This window comes from Larimichthys crocea, chromosome VII, assembly GCF_000972845.2.
Source record: "Larimichthys crocea isolate SSNF chromosome VII, L_crocea_2.0, whole genome shotgun sequence".
Taxonomy (NCBI): domain Eukaryota; kingdom Metazoa; phylum Chordata; class Actinopteri; family Sciaenidae; genus Larimichthys; species Larimichthys crocea.
Window position 1 is genome coordinate 12,802,480 of NC_040017.1, and position 25,291 is coordinate 12,827,770.

Below are 25,291 nucleotides of genomic sequence, written 5' to 3' on the forward strand. Positions count from 1 at the left end.
GTTTGACTCATTGCAGGTTCACATCAACAAAGAACAAGAATTACAGTATACAAGAGACAAAGGACAAGTTTGTGAGATGCAGGGTATGGTACTGTAAAAATATGGGGTACAAGGAGGAGGAAGAACAAAAAAAATTGCAAAGAGCAAAGCAGAGTAGTAATTTCTGATCAATTTTGAGCAACTATGATAGAACATGTTTTCGTTCATCAAAAGACAATGACGGAAAAATATGAAATTTGTTTTGAGATAAAAAATTTACTTCTCCCTGAGAGCTATACGTTTTAAACTATGTGTTTTCTATTTTTTGGTGTATTGTTTACTGACTGCTTGATAGTGTATATCATTTTGATCTTGGAAATAGTCAATAAAAGACTGTTACTATCAGTAACTTACTGATTACTGATGCTGATACTTTTCAATACTGCGTTGATTGTGCTCCAATCTCACACAGTAGTGCTGTCTGTTATTCTTTAGTTCCATCTATTATTACTGAAAAGTGAACTAGAGCTAACAAAATGAGAAATCGAACATTGTGGGCCAGCTCACTTTTCAGTCTACAGTGCAACTCTAAAATAATCAGAAAGTGAGTTGATTTATGTGGGTTAGTTTAATTTCATTTCATTTAAAGACAGAAACAGGCACGATGTAAAGTTTTGTTTTTTTTTTAAGATTTTTTCTGTGAAATTATGTATACTAATATTGGTTTCCAATTCTATTTTACTTTTACAGAGTTCAGAGGCAGCAGAGGGCTGTGTGACTGTGAAGTACAGCCTGGCAGGTCATCCCTCTAGAGGACACTGGGTGAAAAAGGATGCGGACAGACAGCAGAAGTGTATTATACATACAGTACATGCATACATACAGTACATGGATTTTCAATATTTAAAAAAATAATTAGTCCTTTAATTGTGTGACGTATATATGATGGAATGAGAAATTCCAAACTGCAGGTTTAAGAGTCCAGTGTGTCAGATTTAGGGGGCTCTACATTTACATTTTTACATCTTTAGTCATTTAGCTGACGCTTTTATCCAAAGCGACTTACAGGGAGCAATTTGGGGTTCAGTATCTTGGCCAAGGACACTTCAACATGCAGACTGGAGGAGCTGGGGATGGAACCACCGATTATTATTATTATACTATAATATTATTATACTATACTATATAATATTATTATTATTTACATCTGAAATGAATACATTAAGTACAACCCTCAATGTCTCTCTTTCTTTAGTAGAAGGTTGACCAGGTGACAATTCTTCACAGTGCATTTTGTGAATTAGTAAGTGGCACAATGTTTCTGAAAAAACATGTTGCTGTTGAAAATTATTTTGTGTACCAAAGACTAAACTCACTCATTCATTCTGGAGATATATCAGATTCTTTCTTTCAGTTTTATGAAGAATTTGAGTTCTGATAGAGCAGTAAGGAGACCCAAGCAGCCACCCAGACAGACTTTTCTGCAGCTGATCTCCCTCCAGAAGGCGTCTAGATCCAGCTCTGGCTGCAGCTCTGGGAAAGACCATCTAGTTGTCACTTGTTCTTGAGAAAGTTGGTCTGCAGACAAGCTCTCCTTGACCTCACTGGTGACAAAAACACTAAATAACAGATGATTTAATAATTTCATCTAGAAGATCTATCAAGACATTTTGAGTGTTTGTTGGCTCCTTTTGTCAATTACTCTAGTTAGATTTTTACTAAAATGTCGACTTTAAATAAATCAACGCAGAGGTGATTCGTTTGTGTGAGAAATGTCTTTTTTGTTTGAAAGAGTTTTGCCCTTCAGCTTGCTGTGGCAGATACAGCATGTGGGGTGGAATGTACTAAAGAGATTTTTACAGAAAAAAGGTCACTGCTCTATGCCTACTGGAGATCAGGAGCAGCTGTTGTTGTAATCTCCTATTCTTCACAATGAGTAATATGAGTGTGTGTCTGAATCTTGCATTTCATTATTATATTTTAAACACACAATCTATTACTTACCACAAATACATATTTTACAACTCAGTGGACAGTATGAGGTAGATAGTACTGTGTTTCAACCCATGCTATGTAACTGAATACAAGAATACTTGAAATATGATTAAAATCTTTTTTGAAGCAGTCTAGTTGCAGGACAGTTGAAGTCACTCAAATAAGGAGCCTATCATCCTGCTAAGAGATATTTTATCTCTGTGCATTTACTGCATCTGGCCTGAATATCTATTTATTCTCATGCTCTTATTTTGAGACTCCATGACCTTTAAGGTTGGCTCTTGTATTGTCCAGACCTTTGTCCTGTTCTGTCTTCACACATGTTCCTGCCGCCTACATGAATATGAACCAGGAATGAAAGGACCGGTGTGGAGAATTGCATATCATGTAGTAGCAGACACTACTTCCTGGACCGACTGTCATTGCCATGTCTGACTACCTCTGCCACATGTGGTGACTATGATTTTCATTCATTCATTCATTTCATTCATCTCTTTACAGCCTAATTTAATTATACACAGTCCTTTTTTCCCATTTCTATTTATTTATAGTTGTATAAAACATTTTATTTCTACAGTTACTTTCAATTTCTATCTATCTACACACACTGGCCATTAAAAGATCCCTTTTTAATGCACTTTCAGGGAATTCCTAATCTGTGTTTAAATGTGCTCCTAAAGAAAAATGAACCCATCTGATTAGATATCATAGTCAGAAATTATAATTGAGCTTAATGAGGACTCACTGGTCATACCTTTCACCCTTTTTTTCCACACAAGGTGTGATACTATGTGCCAGAAATAAATATTTTGGGGGGCAGTGCAGGCAGTGGTGAAGACTTACAAAATAATTATCTTATCTATTCAGTGAAAGATATCATAATACAATGAGAATATGACTCAAAAAATAAAACAAAGGATAATGAATCAGTACGTCTTTATCTACTCATCATGTAATTCCCAAAGCCCATCCATTGTTGATCATCTCCGAAACATCTGAAGTACACACATCAATATTACTTATATTATTTATTTGTGCCCAGGCTTAAATTTTTAACTTAAAAATATTTTCTAAGGAATGTGTGAATAGAGCAGAGAGAAAACAGGAAACTGCACTGCTTGCAAGAAATATTTTGCACACATATCCACGCCATCCACCTACATTGACCACTAAGACTGAAAAACTATTGAGACAACATCAATCAATATCTGGCTTGGCATCAAAAGCTTGAAAAACTATCTTAAGTTTAAGTTTATTTAAAGTTGCACATTTCATAAAGGTACATATATACAGGTATATATTTTGATACATGATAATCAGTGCTGTGTTTTGTTTGTTTTGTGTCCATCCAGTGCCTGTTATTGGTGGAATAGGCAGTAGTCCCCTTGTGGTATCACAGCCTGTCCAGCTTGGAGGAGGCAGTGCTAAGTCTGCTGGAGTCTGTCTTTGCCAAACACAAGGTCAGCAGTGCAGAATGTAGAGCAGCAACTAGCTCAGTCACGGCTGGCCAATATTTGTTTTGTAAAATCATCTTTACAGGACTAGATCATGAAAGAGTTTGGGGTGGATACAATAAAGATAATCCAAAATTTGTTCTTCAGCTGGCAGATATATTAAAACTAATTTGGCGTCATTTCACAAACCATTATTAAAAGAAATGGTAGCCAAATTAAAAAGTCAAAATATACTGTATTTAGAGTAGTAGGAGCACTAGCATGTGACACGGGTATAACAGTGTAATGTTTTCTGTATCTCTGGAGAAAAGCTTGTCAAATATGAGGTGAGATGATGTCATCAGGGTCATCTCTGTTTGGGCTTGGAGATGACTGATTTCTAAAAGAAAGCCTTCTTTAAAAACTGGAGTGTGTGTTTGAAATGTGCCACGAAAAAGGTATTGGGGAAAAAATATGGGATATTTTTGGGAGTTGATCCACACAAGGGACTAAAAGTTTTGGCCATTTATTTTAATATCTATCCTTTCTCACACGTCTTTTAAGTTAATGGATGTACATAACAAAATCACTTTGGTACCTATGTAATACAATCCACTCATGGTTAATTGCCCTTGAACTGCTGCAGGTAGTGGGTACATGTGAAACAATAATTAAAAAGTTTCAAATAAAATAAATAAATCAAATAAATAAAAAAGGTGTCCAGGCCTGATTTGTTTACAGAGAAGGTTGAAAATTGGTTTGAACTCCAAATAGGACCACGTCACTTGTTACTGACACTCAAATTTAGGCGTGTGGGGGACTTGTTACTTTGGCATGCAACAGTGATACCCACTGTGACAAACCAACGTCAACCCAGGCTCCTCCTGCAGCATGTTGCACTTGTTTAGATTTTTTCTGAATCTAAAATGAATCAGAACAAAACTATTTTTAGCGTTAGCGCGTCTCTATTTGCACGAGCGGTACAGTGTCAGTTACAGTAGGCTATTAGAGCCAATCTCATTCAAACCTTTGGCAGACCTCCAACCAACACTTTCTAAACTGGTTTCCAAGGCAACCCCAACCAGCAGGACCAATTAGAACTGACAAAGGATCTCCGAGCGCTAAACTGCCTGGAGATTAGAAGAAAAGAAGACATGGGTGAGACATGGAGACAGAAGCTTTGCATAAGCATGTACCTGTGGGCTCAGTTGTGTCTGCTTGGGTCTATCCATTATGGGAGAAAGATTTAATTAAACCTGCTATCTGTCCTTCCCTCCCTCTGTTTCTCTCTTTGTTGCACTATTTTGTGTTCATGTGTGTTGTGAGAGCCAAAGGCAGGAAACCAGATCAATAACAAATAGTTTAGAGTGGCTGATGTTTCTTTTTTATTTTGAGGCCATCAGTGGAGCACTGCGGCCTCTGAGCCGCACATCAATCACATGCTGTGCTGCGGGGGTGTGTGTGTGTGTGTGTGTATGTGATTGATCTGATAGCCTTTGTACTTCAATAGGGGATCTACTTTATTGAACAGCTGACACCTATGACCCCTTGGTGCTTGTTGGTTATTGTGTGTGTGTCTGTGTGTCAGTGCCTCTTGCAAGTTGAAAATGTGTATTAAATCCGTGACCTTTACTGTAAACCGTATTGGCACACTCCTGTGAATGTTCTATTTATTGTAACAGTCATACTGCAGACAACTACATATTTGGTCTAAATGCAGTTCAGACTAGAATATAACCTTTTGATGTCTACATAAAAAATGTATACAATAGGAATGTATAATATCTGTGAAACCTGCAGTAACTGCTTTGGTTTTGTGTTGCTGTCTGGCCTGCAAGTTTGGGTTTTGGTGGTCTTTGGATGCAATTAGGACTTTTGAGGACTTGCAACTTGACAAAAAATGACTTGAAACTCAACTTGAACTTAGTTGGACTGGTAGGAAAGTTAAAGACTCATGACTTGACTTCTGATGACTTCATTTTATGCTTTCAGTTAAAATATTAAATAGAAAATCTTTGAAATGTTCAATGTTACGAGTGATACCTGGTACGTTACCTAGGATGAGAACGTACATTGGGAATCCTTCCAAATGTACAGTGTATCCTTCCAAGGGACACACACAAGGTCTCCCTGGTATATTTTTTTATTGTGTAAGAGGGCCTTTGCTGAAATTTCTTTTTTTTTTGTCCTGTATATACATTTTCCAGTTCTTCCCATTCTGCAGACATTGCGAGTTAGGTAACATTATTTTAGCTCACGTGACCCCTGCTGGGGCTCACTGTGAATCTTGTGTTCTTTACTTCCCAGTCAGCAGGTCGTGTTCATCAGTGTTGCCCTTGATTCAGTGTTATTGCAGGCTTCTCCCTCTCCCCAGGGTGGACGACATTCTCAGCCTCATCTCTCGTCTTTTCAGCAAAGTAGTTCAATGTAGACACATAGTGTTTGTGGATACTGCAATTCTCCCTTGAAATCTGTGAAGATTATCCAAAGGAAGTGTGCAGTATTTGCTTTTTTTTTTTTAGGATGCCCTGCAGGCTTTATTGCGATGATTTGGTTTGGTAAAATATTTGAAGGCTTTACAAACTTATCTCTTACATAACAACATTCCCAACATCACTACTTTAATTACTACTCTCTGTTTTGGTAGTGTAGATAGATAACCCTCATATCAAGACCTCATATTGGATTTTGAGTTTTGTTGTCCGTGGCAAATAAAGTTGGACTGTGCATCTGTATCTGACATGTGTCAAGGCCAGTGTGATGCTGCTGTCAGTAGTAATAATGAGTAATTTCCCCTGGGATTATTAAAGTATTTCTGATTCTTATTAATTCTGATTCTGATGAGTCGAGAGCTCATCTTGCCCTGGGTTATGGGCACTTTTCACTGCCCTCACCCTCCCTCTCTCTTTTTAATTTCTACTGATCTCCTACTTATCTCTCTTGATCCTTTATTCTGCCTTTTCTGCCTTTGCTTCCCAAAGATTCTGCAATTTTTTTTCAGCCTGACTTTCTCTGTCAGCTTGTTCCTCTCTTTTACTCCCTTGGTCTTAAAAGGCTTTAAAGGAGTTTAGGTGTAGTCCTCTCCATGGTAACACCATCTCTCATTCTTACACACATGCATTTACACACATAGTTTCTCGCTGTCTCTCATCTCATAATTCTGCCCTACCCTACCCTACGCTTTATCTCTGTACCCTCCCCCTGTTTGCACTCCCTCTCCCCCTTTCCTCTCTCTTCCCTCCTTCCCTCCCTCTCTCTCTCTCTTTCTCTCTCTCTCTCTCTCTCTCTCACAAACACACACTCATCCTCTCCTGCTCTGGCAGCTGGTCTACTGCTAATGCTGCACCATACACTGGCTGCGAGATGTTCACCCCAGCTTGTAAAGGATCTGCAGGGGAGCCGAGGTAAGGCTTTCACACTCGTTCCCTCTGGAACAGAAACACAGCAGAAATGTTGCTGTTGTTGGCTGGCTAACTGAAAGCCAAATGACTGATTTGAAGAGAGAGAGAAAGAGAGAGAGAGAGGAGGGAGAGAGAGAGAGTGTGTGTGTGTGTGTGTGCTGATTTGTGTGAGAACTCTCCAGCTGGAGTAGAGAGCCTGTGTGAACTGCAGGTTAGTTAGGCATGACACTTGTGATCTTCATACACAATCAAGTGAAGCATGAATCTGTTTCGTCCTTTCTCTATTTTCTGAAACTTGAGTAAAAAAAAAAATATGTGTGCATGTGTGTGTGTATTTATTTTTTTTATTTGCACATTTGTGTGCACACATCCAGTGTAAGCCTGATGGCGCGCAAATTGTCTTTCAAGTAATGGTGCAATGGTGCTGCAATGGTCTGGTTATGGTGCTATATTCACTGACGGTTTATGACACCATGTTGTGTGCGTTTGACTGTGGGGGGATGGTGAGTTGGGGCATGAAGTTAGGTTTCTGCATATGTGAGTGGGTGGGTAAGAACAGTGCTTCTTAATGTTTTCATGAATCCAACTCAAAACACTGATATAATACCATTCATAGACATAAAAACAAGAATATTTCTTGATATGTATTGTTTAAGTGATTGTATTATTCGTATTATTGAAGGACAGAAAGAATATGTGCGTGTGAATATTATGTGACGTGAGTTCTCTGAACTGTGTGCGAACCAGCGGGTAAATGTCTTCATGCATGCATGAATTTTCTAGCACGTGGGTGTGTGTGTGTGTGCCGGTGGGCATTCATTCATGTTCCTTGTGCATTTACAGTACATGTTGAGTGTGTGTGTGTGTGTGTGTGTTATATGTGTGAGCAAAAGTGTCCCTGAGGAAACATGGTCCCTACTGTATGCAGTGCAGGGGGGGGGGGGGGGGGGGGGGGGCAGTTGGAGTCACGAAGATGTTATTTGATTTATGAGTCTGTTTCCCTGGAGGAAACACTGCGCGTGTGGTAATTGCGGACATTAAACATCTTCCAAGACATCTAGCAAGAGATGAAGGTTTTCATCAAGTCTTCTACAGAAAAGATGAAAAGATCTACTTGCTTTGTTTGAAAAAAAGATTGTGACGTATTTCAGTTGTTCCTGCAGAAAAGCATTCTCTTTCGTTCTGTTCAGTTGTAGAAAGACTTTGGTGAGACTAAAAAAACACTCCTCCTACAAAAAAAGATAAAAAAGTTGAGTCTATGAGCAGAAAAAAAGCACCCTTGCTTAATTCAGTACACTCTTTAGCCTTATTTAGTCTGGTATGACCAATATTATGGAAATTAATGAGTCACTTCCTTGACTTTCCACTCTTTCCTGCCACACTAAGTTAGGCATTTAGTGTAGTGTAAGCCATAGTGGCAACTCTTCAAGTTTCCTTACACTTACTGTATGCACAATCAATAGTAAGTAAGTACATTTTCATCTTTAGTATCCCAGCATCTGCATTTTAGAGCTCTGTATCAAACTGATTTGTGTGAAAATTATGATTATATTTTTTCCAAGTACCAGCTTGCCAATGTTTTCAAAGAGAAGTTTCCAATACATGTGTCAATCACGTATTGATGATCTGAGAGGAGATGTGTTCAATGTGGAGTTATGCTTTCAGCTAGAAGTGTGAATGGTCTATGATTGCTGACTTTCAAGTATTTATTTAGGCTTTGATGCTCATGTATCGTATCAAGGCAAGCTTATTTGTATGGCACCTTTAAACAAAGTGCTTTACATAAGACAAACTTACATTAAGACACACAAGGCAATATACTGTAAAAGGACAGAGATGAAAAGGATTTTCTTATAAAATAAAAGATAAAATAAGTCAGAATTGAATAAAACTGATCAAACAGAAGAATAAAAAATACAGTGCAGCTATACTGTATTGCAAGATATGAATAAATAGTCCTAACATTAACCAACAAGGCAAAAGGAGACTCTTGACACAGCAGTCCCAGACTAAGAGGCTTGACAAATCACAGTTCTGCAGTGTTGTGTGGACGGCGGGTCCTGTTGGCACCTCTATGCATCTGCTGCTGATTCCAGCTCAAAATAGATGGTGGCTAATCTCCTCCTCTCAGGTGGAGTGAATTCAGGTGAGGATTTGTCCCAGTTGTCCCACTTAAATGTGCATGAGCATGCGCGCACATCTGCACTTGCACATACTGTCCATGCCTGCATTCTTATGCTGATTTATGTAACCAATGTGAAACTTGTCAGCAAAAAAAAAAAGGATTTGTCCTCTTTTTACTTTTATGTTATTTATATTTATGTCAGTTTACCCTTTTAAGTTCCATTTTAATGTCCGGGAGCTCATTAAAAAGTCAAATACTACTCAGAGTAGACCCTTCTATCCTCTGCTCTCACACCTTTCCGATCTCCTCGCCTTCCTCAGCTCATCATTAACCATCTTTCATTAATCTATCCTCAGTCTGCCAACACTTCTCACTTCCCGTCATCCCTCCCTCCTCCTTTCCCTCTTACACCTCCTTGCCCTCCTCTGTCATGTGCTCCTGCTGTCATTAAGTCTTGTTTCTAGTTACAGCTCTGATTGTGCCTCTTCCCCCGCTGTAGATCATTAAGCATACCTTTCCTAAACCTTTGTTGCCCTTTACTTCTGCCGCTGATTCCAAACCAAATTTGCCTTTTCCTCTCCCGTTAATCCACCTCAGTATTCTCTCCCCCTTTTTGGTGACGAGATCAATGCAAACTTTGAGACAGTGACACATGAGTCACAGCAGCCGCAGGGGAGATTTGCTATAAACTTCCACAGCTTGTGTTTGTATTAGTGGGTTCCCATTAAGTGGAGAATGAAACGGTGTGAGGAAATTGTTCTCAGAGCACACCTGATCCAATTGTTTTTGTGTGGGCTGTGGGTTTGCTGTTGCCCATGTGGGTGCTTCCCATTGTGTTCACAGGATCTCGGGTCTATGTGTTTCTCTTTATAGCCTGCCAGAACTGCAGTGAAGGGGAAGTACGTAAATTAAATGGATGTTTTTCTCTGATCAGTGTTGTCTGGAAGAGTGAACAATGGGGTAAAGTAGGGATGAAGGTACCGTCGAAGCTGTGGCTAGAGAAAATGTACTGTTATATGTGTGTGTGTCTGTGTGCGTGTGTGTGTGTGTGTGTGTGTGTGTGTGTGTGTGTTTGTGTGAGTGATCTATCTTTGTCTGTGATTATGTGCATTGATGTGCACATTCATTTGTGTGTGTGTGTGTGTGATCTAGAAGAGTGGGTGTATGGGTGGGCTTGCTGTCACTTTTACTAACATCCACCAACAGAGAGAACTATAGTCGAAGTCGAAGTGCAAACAAATGCAAGCAGGAAAAATGTTTAGTGAAGAGTGATACATTGAGGATTATAAAAGATGAAAATGAAAAAATATAGAAGAGAAAATATATATCTACATATTGTTAACTTTCCTGACTGTACCCAAGGAACAGCCCCATGGTTGCAGCTCCGGGAGATTCTAATAATGAAATAAAAGTCTAAATTGATTGGACAACGATTGCTTTATAGTCTGTTCAATAAATTCATCTGTCGTTTTCAGCTGATAGTTCTTTATTAGTGACTGTATTTGGCATGTAGGTGCAGACCACCACAGATGTCACATTACAGCAAAACATTGCTAACCCCTCCTTTAATACAGCAACAATTTATGACAAATATTGCACTTTTTACTCCACTACACTTATTCCACAGATATACAAAATGTGCTTAGCTTTTAATACATTATTACTGTCCGAGAAGATATATGTCAAGATAGCTAAAAAGATTGGCTCCAACTTTCCCAGCTGCAACACTTAATTGCTTCTTATATGATAATTATAAATTCCAATATAATATAAATAATGATAATTTTGATAAAGGATATGCATAATGCTGCTGTGGGGAATGTGGAAATTTTCATTTACATTAAGAGCGTCACAACAAAATATGCTGAGATCTGACAAATGTGCTGAACGCATTTCTCTTCTCGTAAAACAATTCATAACAGAGTTGTTTAGCGCTGTGCTTGTTTTCTTGCAGTCTTCTTCTCTGCACATATGTGCACAATAAAAAAACAAACATATAATACACATATATACATATTATAATAATCAAACATATGATTAAAAACTGCTCCATAGTGCTATTAGTGGTCAAGAACTCCACCGGGCACCATTAGGTAAGAGAAATCGGTGTATTTCAGTAGTGTGGTATTTCTACTTTCACAAAGTAGATGCATGATCCAAATATTATATTTACATGTGATGTCATGTCGTTTTAGTCGAGAGGGGAAAATTAAGGATCATGTTGATTTCCACGACTGTGGGAACCATAAAATACACCTCCCATCCAAAATATTTGCATTCTGCTTCCATTTGTGAGTCACTCGCGGTGAAATGATGTGTGATCCCTTCATATGCCTCCAATAGAAATCACAGCAGAATATGCAGAGAACAAGCACTTGTCAGAGCTCACAGTGTGTATAGTACAATGTGTGCTTTTTCTGTGCATTTCTATTTGTGTATGTGTGTCTCAGGTGAATCCTTTTTGTTTTATCATGTTCAGAGCAGCAGATGGATGATACTTCTTTCAACAGTCCATATGGTGTTTTTAAACCAGCATACAGAATATCCAGTCTTGAATGTTAAATTATTTTTATTACCCCAACATCAACCTATTTATGTCCTTTAATGTATTCACAATTTAATGATTTAAAATTTGTCGTGTCACATAACAGTGCCTTTTTACATTATTTTAGTTTAATTAGTGGAATCATGGTGGTTACAACATCTGCTTGCATCATAATTTTAAATATGATAAATTAATCTGTTGTGACCTCCGCTGTCATCCATTGCCTGAAAGGGTAAGGAAGTGGAGGGACACACAACAATCTTTGACTGGTTACCTAATAATAAGATCATGAGATCATGAGCCTAATTTAATTGGAATAAAATGCATTTGTTGTGATCATGATTCATTTATTTACTAGCTGAAATCAAACTTTATGCAAGCAACCTCCACATCCAAAACCGGGATTCAACTGTTTGCAGTTAAAATCAACTGCAGACACAAATAAGCTTAAATGATGACATTAGAACTGCACATGATCACTTTAAAAGCAGCGTTGCAGGGTTCGAATCCGACCTGTGGCCCTTTGCTGCATGGCGTTCCCCATCTCTCTCTCCCAACATTCCTGTCACTCTTCAGCTGTCTCTGTCAAAAATAAAGCTTGAATAGGCCAAAAAGAAAATCTTACGATACATTAATTCATTTATTAACTAATTAGTAATACTAATTTCCCTAATTAAGTGGTAATCGCCAGAAAACAGCTGCTCTTTAAAGATTCAGTATGCAGGAAAGCATATAATGCCAAGATGCATATGGAAATATTGTAGGTTCAATGCCTCTGTGCTCCCTCTCTGTGATTATCAGTGTGTGCGTTATAAAAAATGGTGATGGATGTGGTTGAGACAGGAGCCATTAAAGCATTGCAACAGCTCAGTCTCTAAATCAGCAACCCTCCTGGAAAACCTCATTTGACTAAGTAACCTATTAGAGACACAGCAGGGTGGGATGGATGGATAGAGGGTGAGATAGACGAAGGGAAAAAGTATGGTCTCTCACATCTGGCTGGTCACGCATCATCCCCTGGGAGTTCATCTAATGATAGATACGTGGTGGAAGGGAGAGGCGGCTAGGAAGGAACAAAAGTAATAAAGACGGAAACATCACATCTCTCATGGAGTCAAATGGCTGACAGGGAGAAAGTTATTAAGAACGACATAGGGGGGACCAAAAAGGAAATAAACAACACTGGACTGAAGGGAGAGAGAAATATTTGAGATGCAAAAGAAGAGAAAGGTGAATTAATCAAGTTGAAAACCTGTGAGACATAAATATATCCTATAAGTGAGACAATGGTAGATTCATTTCACATATACTTCATCATTATGCATACTCACAGTTTACCAGAATACGCTTAGCACTGTTGTGTGCTGTTTCCATAAAACATGAATAAACAGAATAAGTAAAACATTCATCACAACACAACACACATCTTTTCCCTCGTCTCACATACCCTACTGGTATCTGGTCAGCAGTAGATACAGAGTTTTTTTTAAATGTGCTTGAATCTGCACCTCCCCGCCGCTTCAATGAGTTTTATATTTTCAGTTCACACCCATACATGCCTGTTCAAGTATAAAGGCACAATGGAAAAATGCTGACATACAGTTGTGACATCTGACAACGACTAAGGACATTTACAAATGACACAGTGGCCCATTACAGGTCATGTTTTGATCACAAATAAGGTATGCATAAAATGCAAAGTGTTACTCATGCCATTAGTACATCAGAACGGACAAAACCAAAACTTCATTTTTGACAGTCCTGAGAGAGCCAAATGTCAAACAGGCGTTCAACTTCACTTCAGAGTGAAACTCTGCAGTAATGCGATCAAATGCATGCTGTTCGACAGTTAAAATGCTCTCGCTAATGTGCAGCAGAAGAAAAGACACTGTGGTGACATGGTGACATCATGGTACAAGGTTGTATCACCCAACGCACAAACATGAAGATGTGGTGGTGGTGGTGTGATCGCAAGTTTCACGTTTTAGGTCGATGATTATGAGCTTTACTCCAATCAGACAGGAGGCATGAGAACAAGAGTCCTGACTCTGAAAACAACAAATATTCTCATTTGATGATGTTGTTGAAAGTTGACATAGTTTGCATAATTATCAAATGAACAGCTGCAACAGTAGGACAAATTGCCTACGTTAACATGTATATAGTACATTTGAATGATAGCAAATCATCACAACTATAACCATTGAACCATTGCTGTCTACCTCACTGTGTGTGTGCTGTGCACATTTACTGTCTCTCTGTATTGTATAATACAATGTATAGCAATGTTTATTCTGAAGAAAACATGAGCAGTCTATAATTCTGTGTATATGTGCTGGGCACACCAATTAGATTGTGTTATCATCGGGGTGTCGGCCTCAGGGTCATGGTTAATGATGTTCTAGGTCCAGTGAGGAAAATTATTTCACACAAACAAACCTGAGACATTTATAACTATAATCAATAAAGCAATCATGAGGATCATTTTCTAATGTCGGCGTGTCCCAGGGGTTTTCTGTTTGATAGATATGGAGACAACAAGTCAAATAAAAGCCATAATGCGGTTGTTCAGTTTTCAATTACGTTATTTCTCTTACCACGGACAGAAAACACAAAACAAAAGATAATATCAATGCACTCGACTGAATTTAAACCAATAGTAGTATTTTATTTTGGCCACTTGGGGGCAGCACAACGAGATGTCAACACAACACTGACGTAACACTTTTTGATATGGCCAATTACCATGCGTTTGTTGTCTATCTGGACACCAGTAGACCTAAACACAGGTGTTACCAGTAATGCTAACTAAGGTGCCATCCCATTCAGGTCAAACAGAGTCAAGGTGCTGCTACACTAAATGGGACGGATCTTAATTAGTATCATTAGAAACACCTGCGTTGACCTTCGTATTTCATGTCAAAAAATTCAATATGGCTTCTTTATGTCGCCTGCTCACCAACTATGTTTACCAGCTTGCCTCTAGCCATGTCTGCCTACTGTTTGGTGCTGGGTTTGTACCATACAGTCGGTTTTAGAGCCTTTTTGCTAAAAACATGAAGTGTTTGTGTGTAGAGCATCACAAGCAGTGTGTGTTCCATAGTGGCACTTATTCACCAACTTAATTTAACACATTATGAATTAATACCTAACACACAGGATAAGAAATTGTAATATAAATTGGCTTCTTTCTTTCCTAAATTTAAGAAAATTGTTAAAATGTTCAGGTTCACGCTCACAGCTTGTCAGGTTTTTTGGAAGTTTTATTGAAGTGCAGAGTCTTGAATGCTGTTAAACTCATTGTATATTCTATTTTTTTTCTCATCTAATTATTCTAATTACTAATGCAATGCCAGACTGATTCATCTGTAGCAAGACACACACACACACACAGACCACATTATGCCAATGGAGCGTTTTACTGCTTTTAATCAGTGCAATCACGCCATGATTGAGATACGGACTGAGAGCACATCCAGTCATCAGCCACAAAGAAAGACGGAGTCAGAGTGCATTGATAATATTTCATTGCGAAAAGCGTTCAGCCTGATCATTCTCAACAGGCTTCAGATGTGCTTGTTGGGGTATTTTTCTAAGTGATTGTAAATCAAATCAAAGTTCTATTCAAAGAGGAAAGGACACAAGCATTGTGGTTATACATAAAAAATGATTATGACATTGGGACATTATTCTTACTTTTTTTTAATTCTGCGGTATCAGGCCTATTGTTTGCCCTTGAACTCCAATGTACACAAGGTGTAAAAATAACACAGCAATGATATAACCCAATACAAAAGCCTGGAAAATAAGTAAGTGATTGTGTAAACACTTTGTCAGAGAGCTCTTTATTGTCCATGAGGCCACACTTGTCACAGTGCTGGGTTTGATTCAATGCTGGCTTTGATTAGCCAATCAAAGACACGTCATGTCGGTTGTTTTTGTTAATTTGCACAGCATACATTTTTAACTAACGCAGGTCCTGTACAATTAAATACTTTGGTTTGTCTTATCTGTCTGAAGTCTTTCAAAAACTAGTTTCAAGATATTTATCATTTAGCTCATATGAATTGAGTGAGTGAACTAAAATTACTCTTAATAAACATTTGCGATAAAATCAGTATACCTGGTATATTTAGACTTATTTGGCCCACTTATTTGTGGCTCACTCTTTGGTGGGTGTTCAGTTTTTGGTTTCCGACTCACTGACGGTAACATAACTTGATCGGTGTATACACACCAGGCAGTTACCACACCTGGGTCTGACATTGTAGCTGTTGCTTAGTCCCGACTTTGATCAGAGCTTACTGTATGATACTCAGTGATGCCATACATTTCTTAGTCTGTTTCATGATTCAAAACATGATGAAACATGCGTGGTGCTGAGGTTACACAACTACTCATTACTGACTTGACAGTCTTGTCATGTCTAATGACCACAACTGGACCCATTAAAGAGAGATAGCTAATACTAGTGTTATTCCAGCAGCATGTATTTCATATGTTTTGTTATAGGGGCCTTGGCAATAGTTAACATAGATTTGATATTATATAAATCATGCCAGACTTAGAGTAAACTAAGTCTTGTTGTACTGATTGTTCTGGCTCTCTGGGCATACAGTATATTGAAGCTGCCGTGTGTAGTCTGCTGTTTACACTATAAGTAGAGCACTGGACTATTTGGAGGTGACAGGATGCACACACAATGCACAGAAGGCAGCATAGGGAGAGTGGGTCAGTATAGAGCCTAAAAGCATCTTAATGCAGATATCAGTGGATTTAATATGAGATATTATTAAAACAAAAGTTTCAATATGATATGAAACATGATCTGTATTAAAGCATAAATGGTCCCACGAGCTTTTTTTAAAACCTCTTGAGTTATTTCAGTACATTAGCGATGTGAACGCGAACTCTGAGAGCGAGACCTGTCAAATCTGGTGTGAGGAGGAAGGGTGTCAGGAAGGACACTCCCTTTGGTCACAGCATGGTTGGTCGTTTCTATGTATATACTGCGGTCCGACTGCACGGCTGTTCAGCTCCCCCCTTTTCCTTTGATAGCCTTATATTGCATTCTGTGTGGTTGCTGTTGAGCATCTGGCAGTATTTTCCATCCAGACTCACCCAGACTCTTGCAGTGTAGTTTTGATAGATTTCATGACTCAGGAGCTTCAAGCCACAAAATCCATACCAAATTGAAAAAGTCCAGATTTGAACCATTTGGCCGAATAACATGATCTCAGTGTTATTTTCAGAGTTTAAATCTTTGCCCATTCAGAGAGTTTTTGCATGTTACAGTGGGTGTGTAAAGTGTGAGTGGCCACTTGTGATGCCTGTAGAAACCAGCAGTGCAGGAAGTAAGCACGTTTCCTGGTAGTGGGCATACTGACAGACCACAGATGTTGAGGCTGGTTGTGATGATAACCATGATTCAAAAGTTGAAATGCTACTACAGCTGAACAACATCTCTGAGTGTGTGTGTGTGTGTGTGTGTGTGTGTGTGTGTGTGTGTGTGGGAAACAAACACAGAGGGTCAGATGGGAGATTGTGGCCCCTCCTCATCTTGCTCCTCCCCCTGCTGAAATACATGTATACCTCAGTGTACCTGCATGTCTCAGTGTGTCAGACTGTGTTCGTGTGTGTGTGTGTGTGTGTGTGTGTGTACGTGTTTAACAGCCTGTGAAAGCCAAAGAGCAAGTGGTGTTTCAGGAGAGTAGTTGACTTGTCAAGTGGCAGGGTGGAAAAAAGACAGCTCTGAGGAGACGGGTGGCGGAGAAGAAGAGGACGAGACGAAAGAGGAAAAAAAGAGGGCGAGAGAGGGAGAGAGAGAGAGAGGGAGGGAGGTACTGTAAAGAGACTGGGTCAGAGAAAGACACAAAGTGCAAGTATTCACAGTAGAGAGAGAGAGACTGACAGCAGAGCATACATTTCCCAGAGGAGAGTGACTGAGAGACTGCTCACAAAATGCTGAGGAGGAAGAGAAGTGTGTCATTTGGAGGATTTGGATGGTATGTATGCCTTCTTTTAATGGACACTAATGTGTGTGTGTCTGTAGTGTATCTACACGTGCTTGTGACACTCGTGCACATTATGGCTATTAGTGTATAGTGAATTTTAAATGATGCACATTATGCTGCAGAAGTGCTGATGCTACTGTATGGGTGTGTGCGGCGTTGAAATGTAAACTTTTTTTTTCGAAAAAGGAAGGATGGGTGGAGGGCTGAGGGTGCACCTCTGTGTCACACCTCTAACACTTTGTCTTCTGTTTAACAGCCGTGTGTGTGTGTGTGTGTGTGTGTTTGCATGTGTGTGTGTGTGTGTAGGTGTGTGTATCTGTATGAATGTACAGTTTCACTCTGTGCCGTCTCCACTCGGGGAGGGATTGCAATCAACAGGCTGCTTTGTTTCTGCCTGCTGTCTGTGTCTATTGTTGTTGTTGCTGTCCTGTTATGGGACTGTGGACACAGCTCAAACCAGTTATGTTCTCTTGCTCTATTGGCTGAGAATAGTTCCCGTGATGCAGAAGAAGCTGCCAGGGAGCCCATTTAGCGCTGAATGCGCTGACACACACGGATGGCGTGTTTTTGTGCCGGCTCCCCTGCTGGTTGTCATTCTGACACTGAAGCGCTGCTTCTGAGCACTTAACCTTTCCAGCTGGGCTGAGGCAGCACATGCTGCCAGACAGGCTGAAATCACCTGAAGCAGACAGAGCAGAGGAACAGCACATTACATATAACACGGTTAATTAGTGTTTTGAGAAACACTGGTGATTGACTGGTGAAAAGATACTAATTTCACACACAAAGTTCAGCTTACATCTCATGAGGGATACGCGCCCTGTGAAAACAGCTGTATAATGTATTATGTGGCTCTAAAGGAGCTTTCAGAGTCAGCCTGAGTTGCATTACGGGAATTGTAGAATCAAGTGCTTTTAGGGCTTTATCCGCACTAGGGATTAAAAGGATATTTTGGCCTCTGCTGCTTTGATTTTAACCATTCTTTATTAAATCTGTCTCTTGTGAGTTCTCCCAACTTAATGCAAGCGCAATACGAAATTTCAACAGTTCAGCAACACTTATTTTGCTGTGTTATTGGAGATATGATGTGTCATCACACAAGAGTGTATAAGTGCAAAGAAGTGATGATACCACAACAAATTAAATAACGCCTTGTGAAATAAACTTTCCCACGGCATGAAACTACTTCTATAAAAGTCTTTTTGTTTATTACACAATAAAATCTTCATCTTCTAAGAAAAGAATGAATGACCAGGAATCTGTATGAAGATGCACTCAAAGTGTGGAATAATCTTAATTCATTGGCACAATTTGTTAAATTGTCCTGAAGGCTATTTCTGAGATGAATAGACTTAAACCAGCAAAGTTTCTGCAAACTATTCAAAATTTTACTAGAGGTAATTGTGCAAGTGATTCAAGAAACAAAGTCAAGCGTAAAGTAAGAATAAATACAGTATGTGTTCTGAGTTTGTCAGACCAAAGAAGAAAGGGTTATTAACCACCCAGCCAAATTTGATTTAAAATATCAACAAGTTTATGATATTAGGGTAAAAATTGATGAAATGCGCTGAAGCCATGCCCACTCATGACTAACTTTGAAACACTCTGAGCAAGATTAGTTAATCTCTATCTCTCTGCTAGAGGTGCAGGGGTATGCTCAGGGTGGCCTCTGTGTGTCATCGAGCCACCCTTTAGGACTGCCCAAAAAAAATCCTGGACTGAAAACTGTTGAAAAACAGTTTGAACTTCTAACTCCACATTTGAGTGATATATCGCTCGAAGTCTTTTCACATGTTTTCAGCAACTATTTTCCAACATATTTTCATGTATTTTGAAAGAAACTTCAGAATTGCCTTTACGCTGACTGTCGCCTTGACAGTGCATGCTTTAACAGATTAAATGTATGCGGCAAAAACAGACGCACAGACACATCTCTCTTCTTCACTCATTGACCTTAAATGAGAAAAAAGCACTTTGCAGGTACAACCTAAACCCGTGGTTCCCACTTGGGTGTCCCAACCCACAACAGGGGTCACCAAGGCTTCACGGAGGCTCGCAAGGCCTTCTTGGTTTTAAGGGGTGTAAGAGGGGTATACAGTTGACCTACACCTCAGCTTTTGATTCTGTGAAGAGAACTAAATGAAATTGTTATGATGAATCCTGACATTATGGTGTCATCGGGACCTTTTCTGTATTGTCATTTATAGATAAGAAACCACACAACCCACAGGTTAACTGTGCTCCAACACTTTAAAGTTTCTAAGAATTCTGAAATTGTCAGTGCCGTGATAATTTTAATATGTGAGGTACAATGAACATCCCTCTGGGAAGTGAAGTATGGCTTTAAGCGTTTTGTCTTGTCCAACAACATTATATTAATACATTTAATTAACAGCCTATCTAGCCTCTCTGTGAAATGTTTCTTATGGACAGACACACATATGGGTGCATGTTCAGATGGAGAGCTATTGGACCACCTGCTCAAAGATGACCAAATGCAGAGCTGGCTTTGAGCACGCAGGCCATTTCTGAAAATATATATTAAGTCATTAATCAGCCTGGTCATCTCTGATTCATTTTGGACAGGAAAAGAAAGGTTTGCTGTTGCACTGAAGGCGCTGTTAAAATTTGGTGTTAAATCCTATCCCATCTGGACACACAATTTTGTCCCCATAATGTGATTAACATACTGTACACAGAGTTCACAGAGTAGTATTCCCTTCATCTCTAAGATGTGGGACGAATAAAGCTTACGCATGACAGTGTGATCTGTCTGATGATTCAGGCATAAGGTGGGTGGTGCATCTTCTCAACTGCTTACAGATAAATCCTGTGAGAGCACAGGCTACAGCACCATTACAATATGAAAGAGGTTAACGTTTGCTGTTGTGCAAGATCAGTTATCATTGAGACAAAAAGGTATCACTGCCTCTGAGCATCAAACGCAAACATGAGATTTCCACTGGAAGGCTTGTCTTGTTTTGTTTAACTGTATTTATGTTGATTCAGGTTTATTTTTTTTAAAATGAATTTTGCTAAATTTTGCATGAATATCAGCAGTTGTCTCATCTGCATACTTCTTCACTAACTGAATGTAAATATGAACATGTTTTCTTCGTATTTGAATATCTGGTCAGTAACAAACAGACCCTGTCCTTGGTGTTATTTGCCTCTGCTGATATTGACATGATACACTGTTTTCGCTATAACATTCAAATGATATTTAAAACATCTAGGTTGGTTGACGTTGTTAAGAATCACGTGTACTGCTTGTTTGTATGTATGTGCGTCTGTTTGGAGGAAATAGATTTTGGCACTGTTGTGCGTGGTTCAGCCTTCGAATTAATGGGATTAAAGATTTAATGTCACAACATCCTTAGATAGGCTTGTGACAATGCTGTAAAACACACACACACACACACACACACACACACACACACATGCAGTGAAATGAAAACCTTGTACAACATATCCTTCTCTATTATTAGCATTAAATTGCAGTTGAACTAAAAGATGGTAATGTTACTTCCTCTAATTGACTCCATGTTTTTAGTATGAACAGGGTGTAGTGAAGCATGGGTAAATCCCTTATAAACACGGAGACCTCTCATAACCGGTCTGAGCAGCTTACAAGGATGTATCCTTGTTAAATCAAGTCAACTGTCATAAAGTGCACTTCTCCGTAGCAGTGACTTTACACGGACACTGATCTGTACTGTACGCACTCTATCTGTCCTCAGGCTCTACCTACGCTGCATGAATTAAAGATAGTTCAGGGAAATAAGCACATTTATTTTCAGCCTTCATGACCCTGTTAACTTGGTTGCACCAAGCACAAAATATGTAGGAAAAATGCATTTCAGACACCTTTTAGAGATGTTTCTCATTCATGCTAATTTGTGGTCCATACACTAAATATGCACACTGTATAACTGAGACTGTGGGCCTCCCTTCAGACAAAGTTTGGAAAAAAAAAAGCAATCCCTCTACCCCCATTAGTTTGCTTGCTTAGTTTTGCTAAATTTGGTTATGTTATTGATCCCATAAACTGATAAATTTGGACAAGATAGCTGTTTGACATAAGATTAGACTACAGGAAATACATAAAAACGCATTTATTAGTTTCTGACTCTGGGGAAAACATTAAAATTCTCCCAAACTCCTGTATCTCTGAATTATTTCTTTAACCAAATCACACACATGTGATCTACCGTTGCTTACTAATTCACTCAACATACCCAGAAACAGTTTGGAGCACCCCTATGGGAGGCTCACCTCCCACTTTGAAAACCTGTTTCAGTCACACCTGAATGTCCATTCTTTTTAAATGCCAGCAGGGACCAGTTGTGTCATGCACAGACGAAGTCATACAGCTCATCTTGATGTGAACATCTTCAGGTGTTTTTGTCTTTATCGCTGAAAAATAAGAGCCCTTACAGCAAATTGTTAATTGCTGCTTTTGTGCAATTTGTATCAGAGCCGTGTTTAACAATTTCTCTCTCTTCTTTCTCTCCTGCCTTTTCTCCAGGATTGACAAGTCCACTTTGTCTGCACTGAAGGCCCGGTAAGTTCCTCTTAAAATCCTGCTTTTAGGCAACTTATTGCTTCTAAAACGATCAAATGAATCTCTGTTAATATTCATACCATAGTTATACAGGAAAAGCCATATTTTTTGTAAATGTGTTTGTGGAGACATTCCTGAGAAGCACTGATGTGTAACTGCTCGCAAATGAAGACTGAGATTGCGGCTTTGGCCACATTGTGAGTAACTTTTAAAAGCCACTTTGAGCCTGGACCCTATTTCCTCTTATTTTCCATCACATTGATTGATTCTTTCTAAAACCTCAACAACTGATTTACTTTAGAGCTTTGGGCATTATACTTGAGCTGCACACACTCCCACACACACTGCACTGAGAGAAAGTATTTTTAACCTCATGATACATAAAGTTAAAAGTCATTCCCTTCTTCTGCAGTTTTGTTGCTGTGTTGACTACTGCTTCATTATTTTCTCTTGTAGTTGAAGACCGTGGCTGTATTGTGGCTATCAAGTGTGAATGTGGCTGACTTTATGAATATAAACTAGCAATTCATTTTCTTTCATGACCCCCCTAATATTTATTATGAATCTTATGTGCTGCTTTGCATGCGCAGCAACATGGATGATTTAAAGGATGAGAAGAGATGCAACAATTATACATTTTGATAGCGCAATGACACGGTTTCACAAATATAATGCATTAATTTGTTTCACACACTATGGATGGCATGACAGAAGAAAATTAAGAAGTTCTCTTAGTATCATGACCTTGACGGGATTATACATGCATACACGTTGGCTTTCATTACACTAAAGCCGAGCTCTTAACTCACCCTTTGTTGATTGTAAATGACAGAAACACTCAGTGTAGACGAGCCTTTATGCTTACAAAAGCATGAACCCATAAACCGTAAACTGTGGTTAATAGTGAAATTGGTTCATCGCTGCATCCCTAGAGGTTCTTTTGTTTGTTTGTCCTTTTTTTGCCCGTAATTAGCCTCTCAGGCTGAATCAGGCTCAGACCCCATAATTGATGAGGACTGGACTGTATGTAACCTAAAGATAAAGGCAAAAATGTGTTTGGCAGCAAGGACTGCTTTCCATGGACAAACTATTATTTTCAATAACTAAAAGTGTCTTTGTCTTTACTTTCACTAAATATAATGTTTAGGGTTAGTACTGCATTAATAATCCAATAACTTAGACCACATTCCTAATTCTTGTCTAGACTTGTAGAATGCACAAAAACCAAGTCCGTTATAATGTGCTAACTTCCAGGTTAATATAAATGTATGTCAATAAAAATCTGGAGTTTTTTTTTCGTTTAGGAGAACAACTTCAGATTTGTATTGTGTTCCCTTCACTTCTGAAACAAAGAAGCCTGTGTTCTTCCCTGGGTAGATTTTCTACTTTGACAAGTTGTTCAAGGATACAACTGAAGCATGAGACAATAAAAAAGGCGTCAGATCTCAGATCTTACTGAGTCATTGTAAGACGGAGGGGATTGTAAGACCTCACCATATATATATTTATGTTAGGCATCAGTAGTACTTCTGCTTTTGTCCCTGATCAGAGGTAGAGATGGTCTGTGGGCATTGTGATGTGGCTGCTCACTGCTCCGAGGGTGGGTTAAATCCAGAGGACCACATGTCCCACAGAGAATTATATTCCTGCTCCTCTTAATGAAATAGCATAACAATCTTATATAACTTGTTTATGCACCGTTTCTACAGGGTAATTATTTTTCTTTAACACATGACCTCTCTTAGCCACAGCATACTGTCTAATAGCTGCCCCTACCAGCTGTTCCACTGCTTGCTTTGTTGATGTTTGATTCACTGGGCAGCCACCATTGTTCATTCTCACTTCAGTTGTGTTTTAGAAACAAGAACTGACAATGTTAAACAGATAATTATGAGTTTCTGTTATATTTCAGAGCTGTGAAAGACGAATTAACAGTGCTAGTTTTGATAGATGGTTGTGGAAGCCGAGAACACCATTAAGATGAAGTGAAAATCCCCTTGTGTCATGGTCTTTTGATTTCAATAGCTACTTGATCAAATAAATTCTAGATTGGAGTGGAGAACCAATGTGAATATCATTTGCTCAGTTTGTGTGCCGACTTCATGTGGTGTTTTTGAAAATGTTATGTGAGGAGCTTCTCCTTGTTGAAACAAACCACCAGTGAGGTCTGCTAATGGAGGTTGCCGTAGTGATGGGAGTAGAAGGGCTTCAGTGTGTGTGTGTGTGTGTGTTTATCTCCATCTGTTGCGTGTCTCACTCACTTTGGAGTCATTGAACAGGTTTGAACTTTTAGTGTTGCCTCATGTGCCATTATCATCTTTCACCTCATACCTTGGCTCGTTGTCCATATTTGCCATAATGGCGCCACCTGTTGAAACACTACACTTCCCTGTTGACTTTGTTTACAGATTTCTTGAAGAATTTACACGATGCCTTGACTAAAAAATCTGTCACTGTCAAAAACAACCTCTATCTTCGTCTATCATTTAAAATAGAATAAATCCGGTCTAGTTAGATCATAGATGAATACAGCAGGTCGATAATGAACTTTCAGATTTCTTCACTTGCTTTAGAATAGACGTTCGTGTCTCACAGACCAAAGTACAACAAAGGAAATGCTTGCAGTGTTTTTGCTCTTTTGAAATGAAGTGATTGTCTTAGATTTCTAGAGTATAAGAGGACTAACAATATATGATGAGAATGTGTATGAGATACAGGATACAAATACTGCACTGAACAGGCAGTTTTGGTGTCAGTTTAAAAAAAGAAAATCAGGTTAGCCAGAGTCATGTAAAATAGGTTTTGTCTGTTATGTTCTCACACATATGAACCTATGCACGTACACACATAAAAATCCAGTGTCTCCCTCGCTCCATGGCCAGGCGTCATTAGACCGTCTGCTCTGGAGTGGCTCTGAATATGAATGAGTGAGTCGTGACTCTGCCGAGACGCTGAATAACACGGACTCGTGTGCGTGATAGTGTGTGTATTTGATCCAGGTGTTAGATACAAAAAATAAATAAAAAAGTGCACTGATCCAGGTGTTAGATACAAAAAATAAATAAAAAAGTGCACATAGAAGCAAAATAACAGACAAAGGATGCAAATGTGTCAGCCCAAAGTTATAATTGCTCCCTTTAAATGCAATGGGGTCAGCCCAAAGTTATAATTGCTCCCTTTAAATGCAATGGGGAGGATGGACAGATGGGGAAGTGCTGCTGCAGAATCACATTCT

General features: G+C 39.1%; 1 protein-coding gene across 3 annotated transcripts in view; it reads left to right on the forward strand.

Annotated features, from left to right (window-relative positions):
- The first annotated feature begins 6,701 nt into the window (after window positions 1–6,701).
- The window catches only part of rap1gap2a (RAP1 GTPase activating protein 2a), an 81,745-nt gene continuing 63,155 nt past the window's right edge, over window positions 6,702–25,291 (forward strand). For 2 of the 3 annotated variants that reach the window (XM_027279937.1, XM_027279939.1), the window contains exons 1-2: window positions 17,117–17,483; window positions 22,021–22,056. In XM_027279937.1, coding sequence (XP_027135738.1) covers window positions 17,440–17,483; window positions 22,021–22,056 — 80 coding nt within the window. In that variant the 5' untranslated portion in view covers window positions 17,117–17,439. Of the gene's footprint in view, window positions 6,812–17,116; window positions 17,484–22,020; window positions 22,057–25,291 lie in introns of those variants that run through there. The other variant, XM_027279938.1, reaches the window with a different exon arrangement.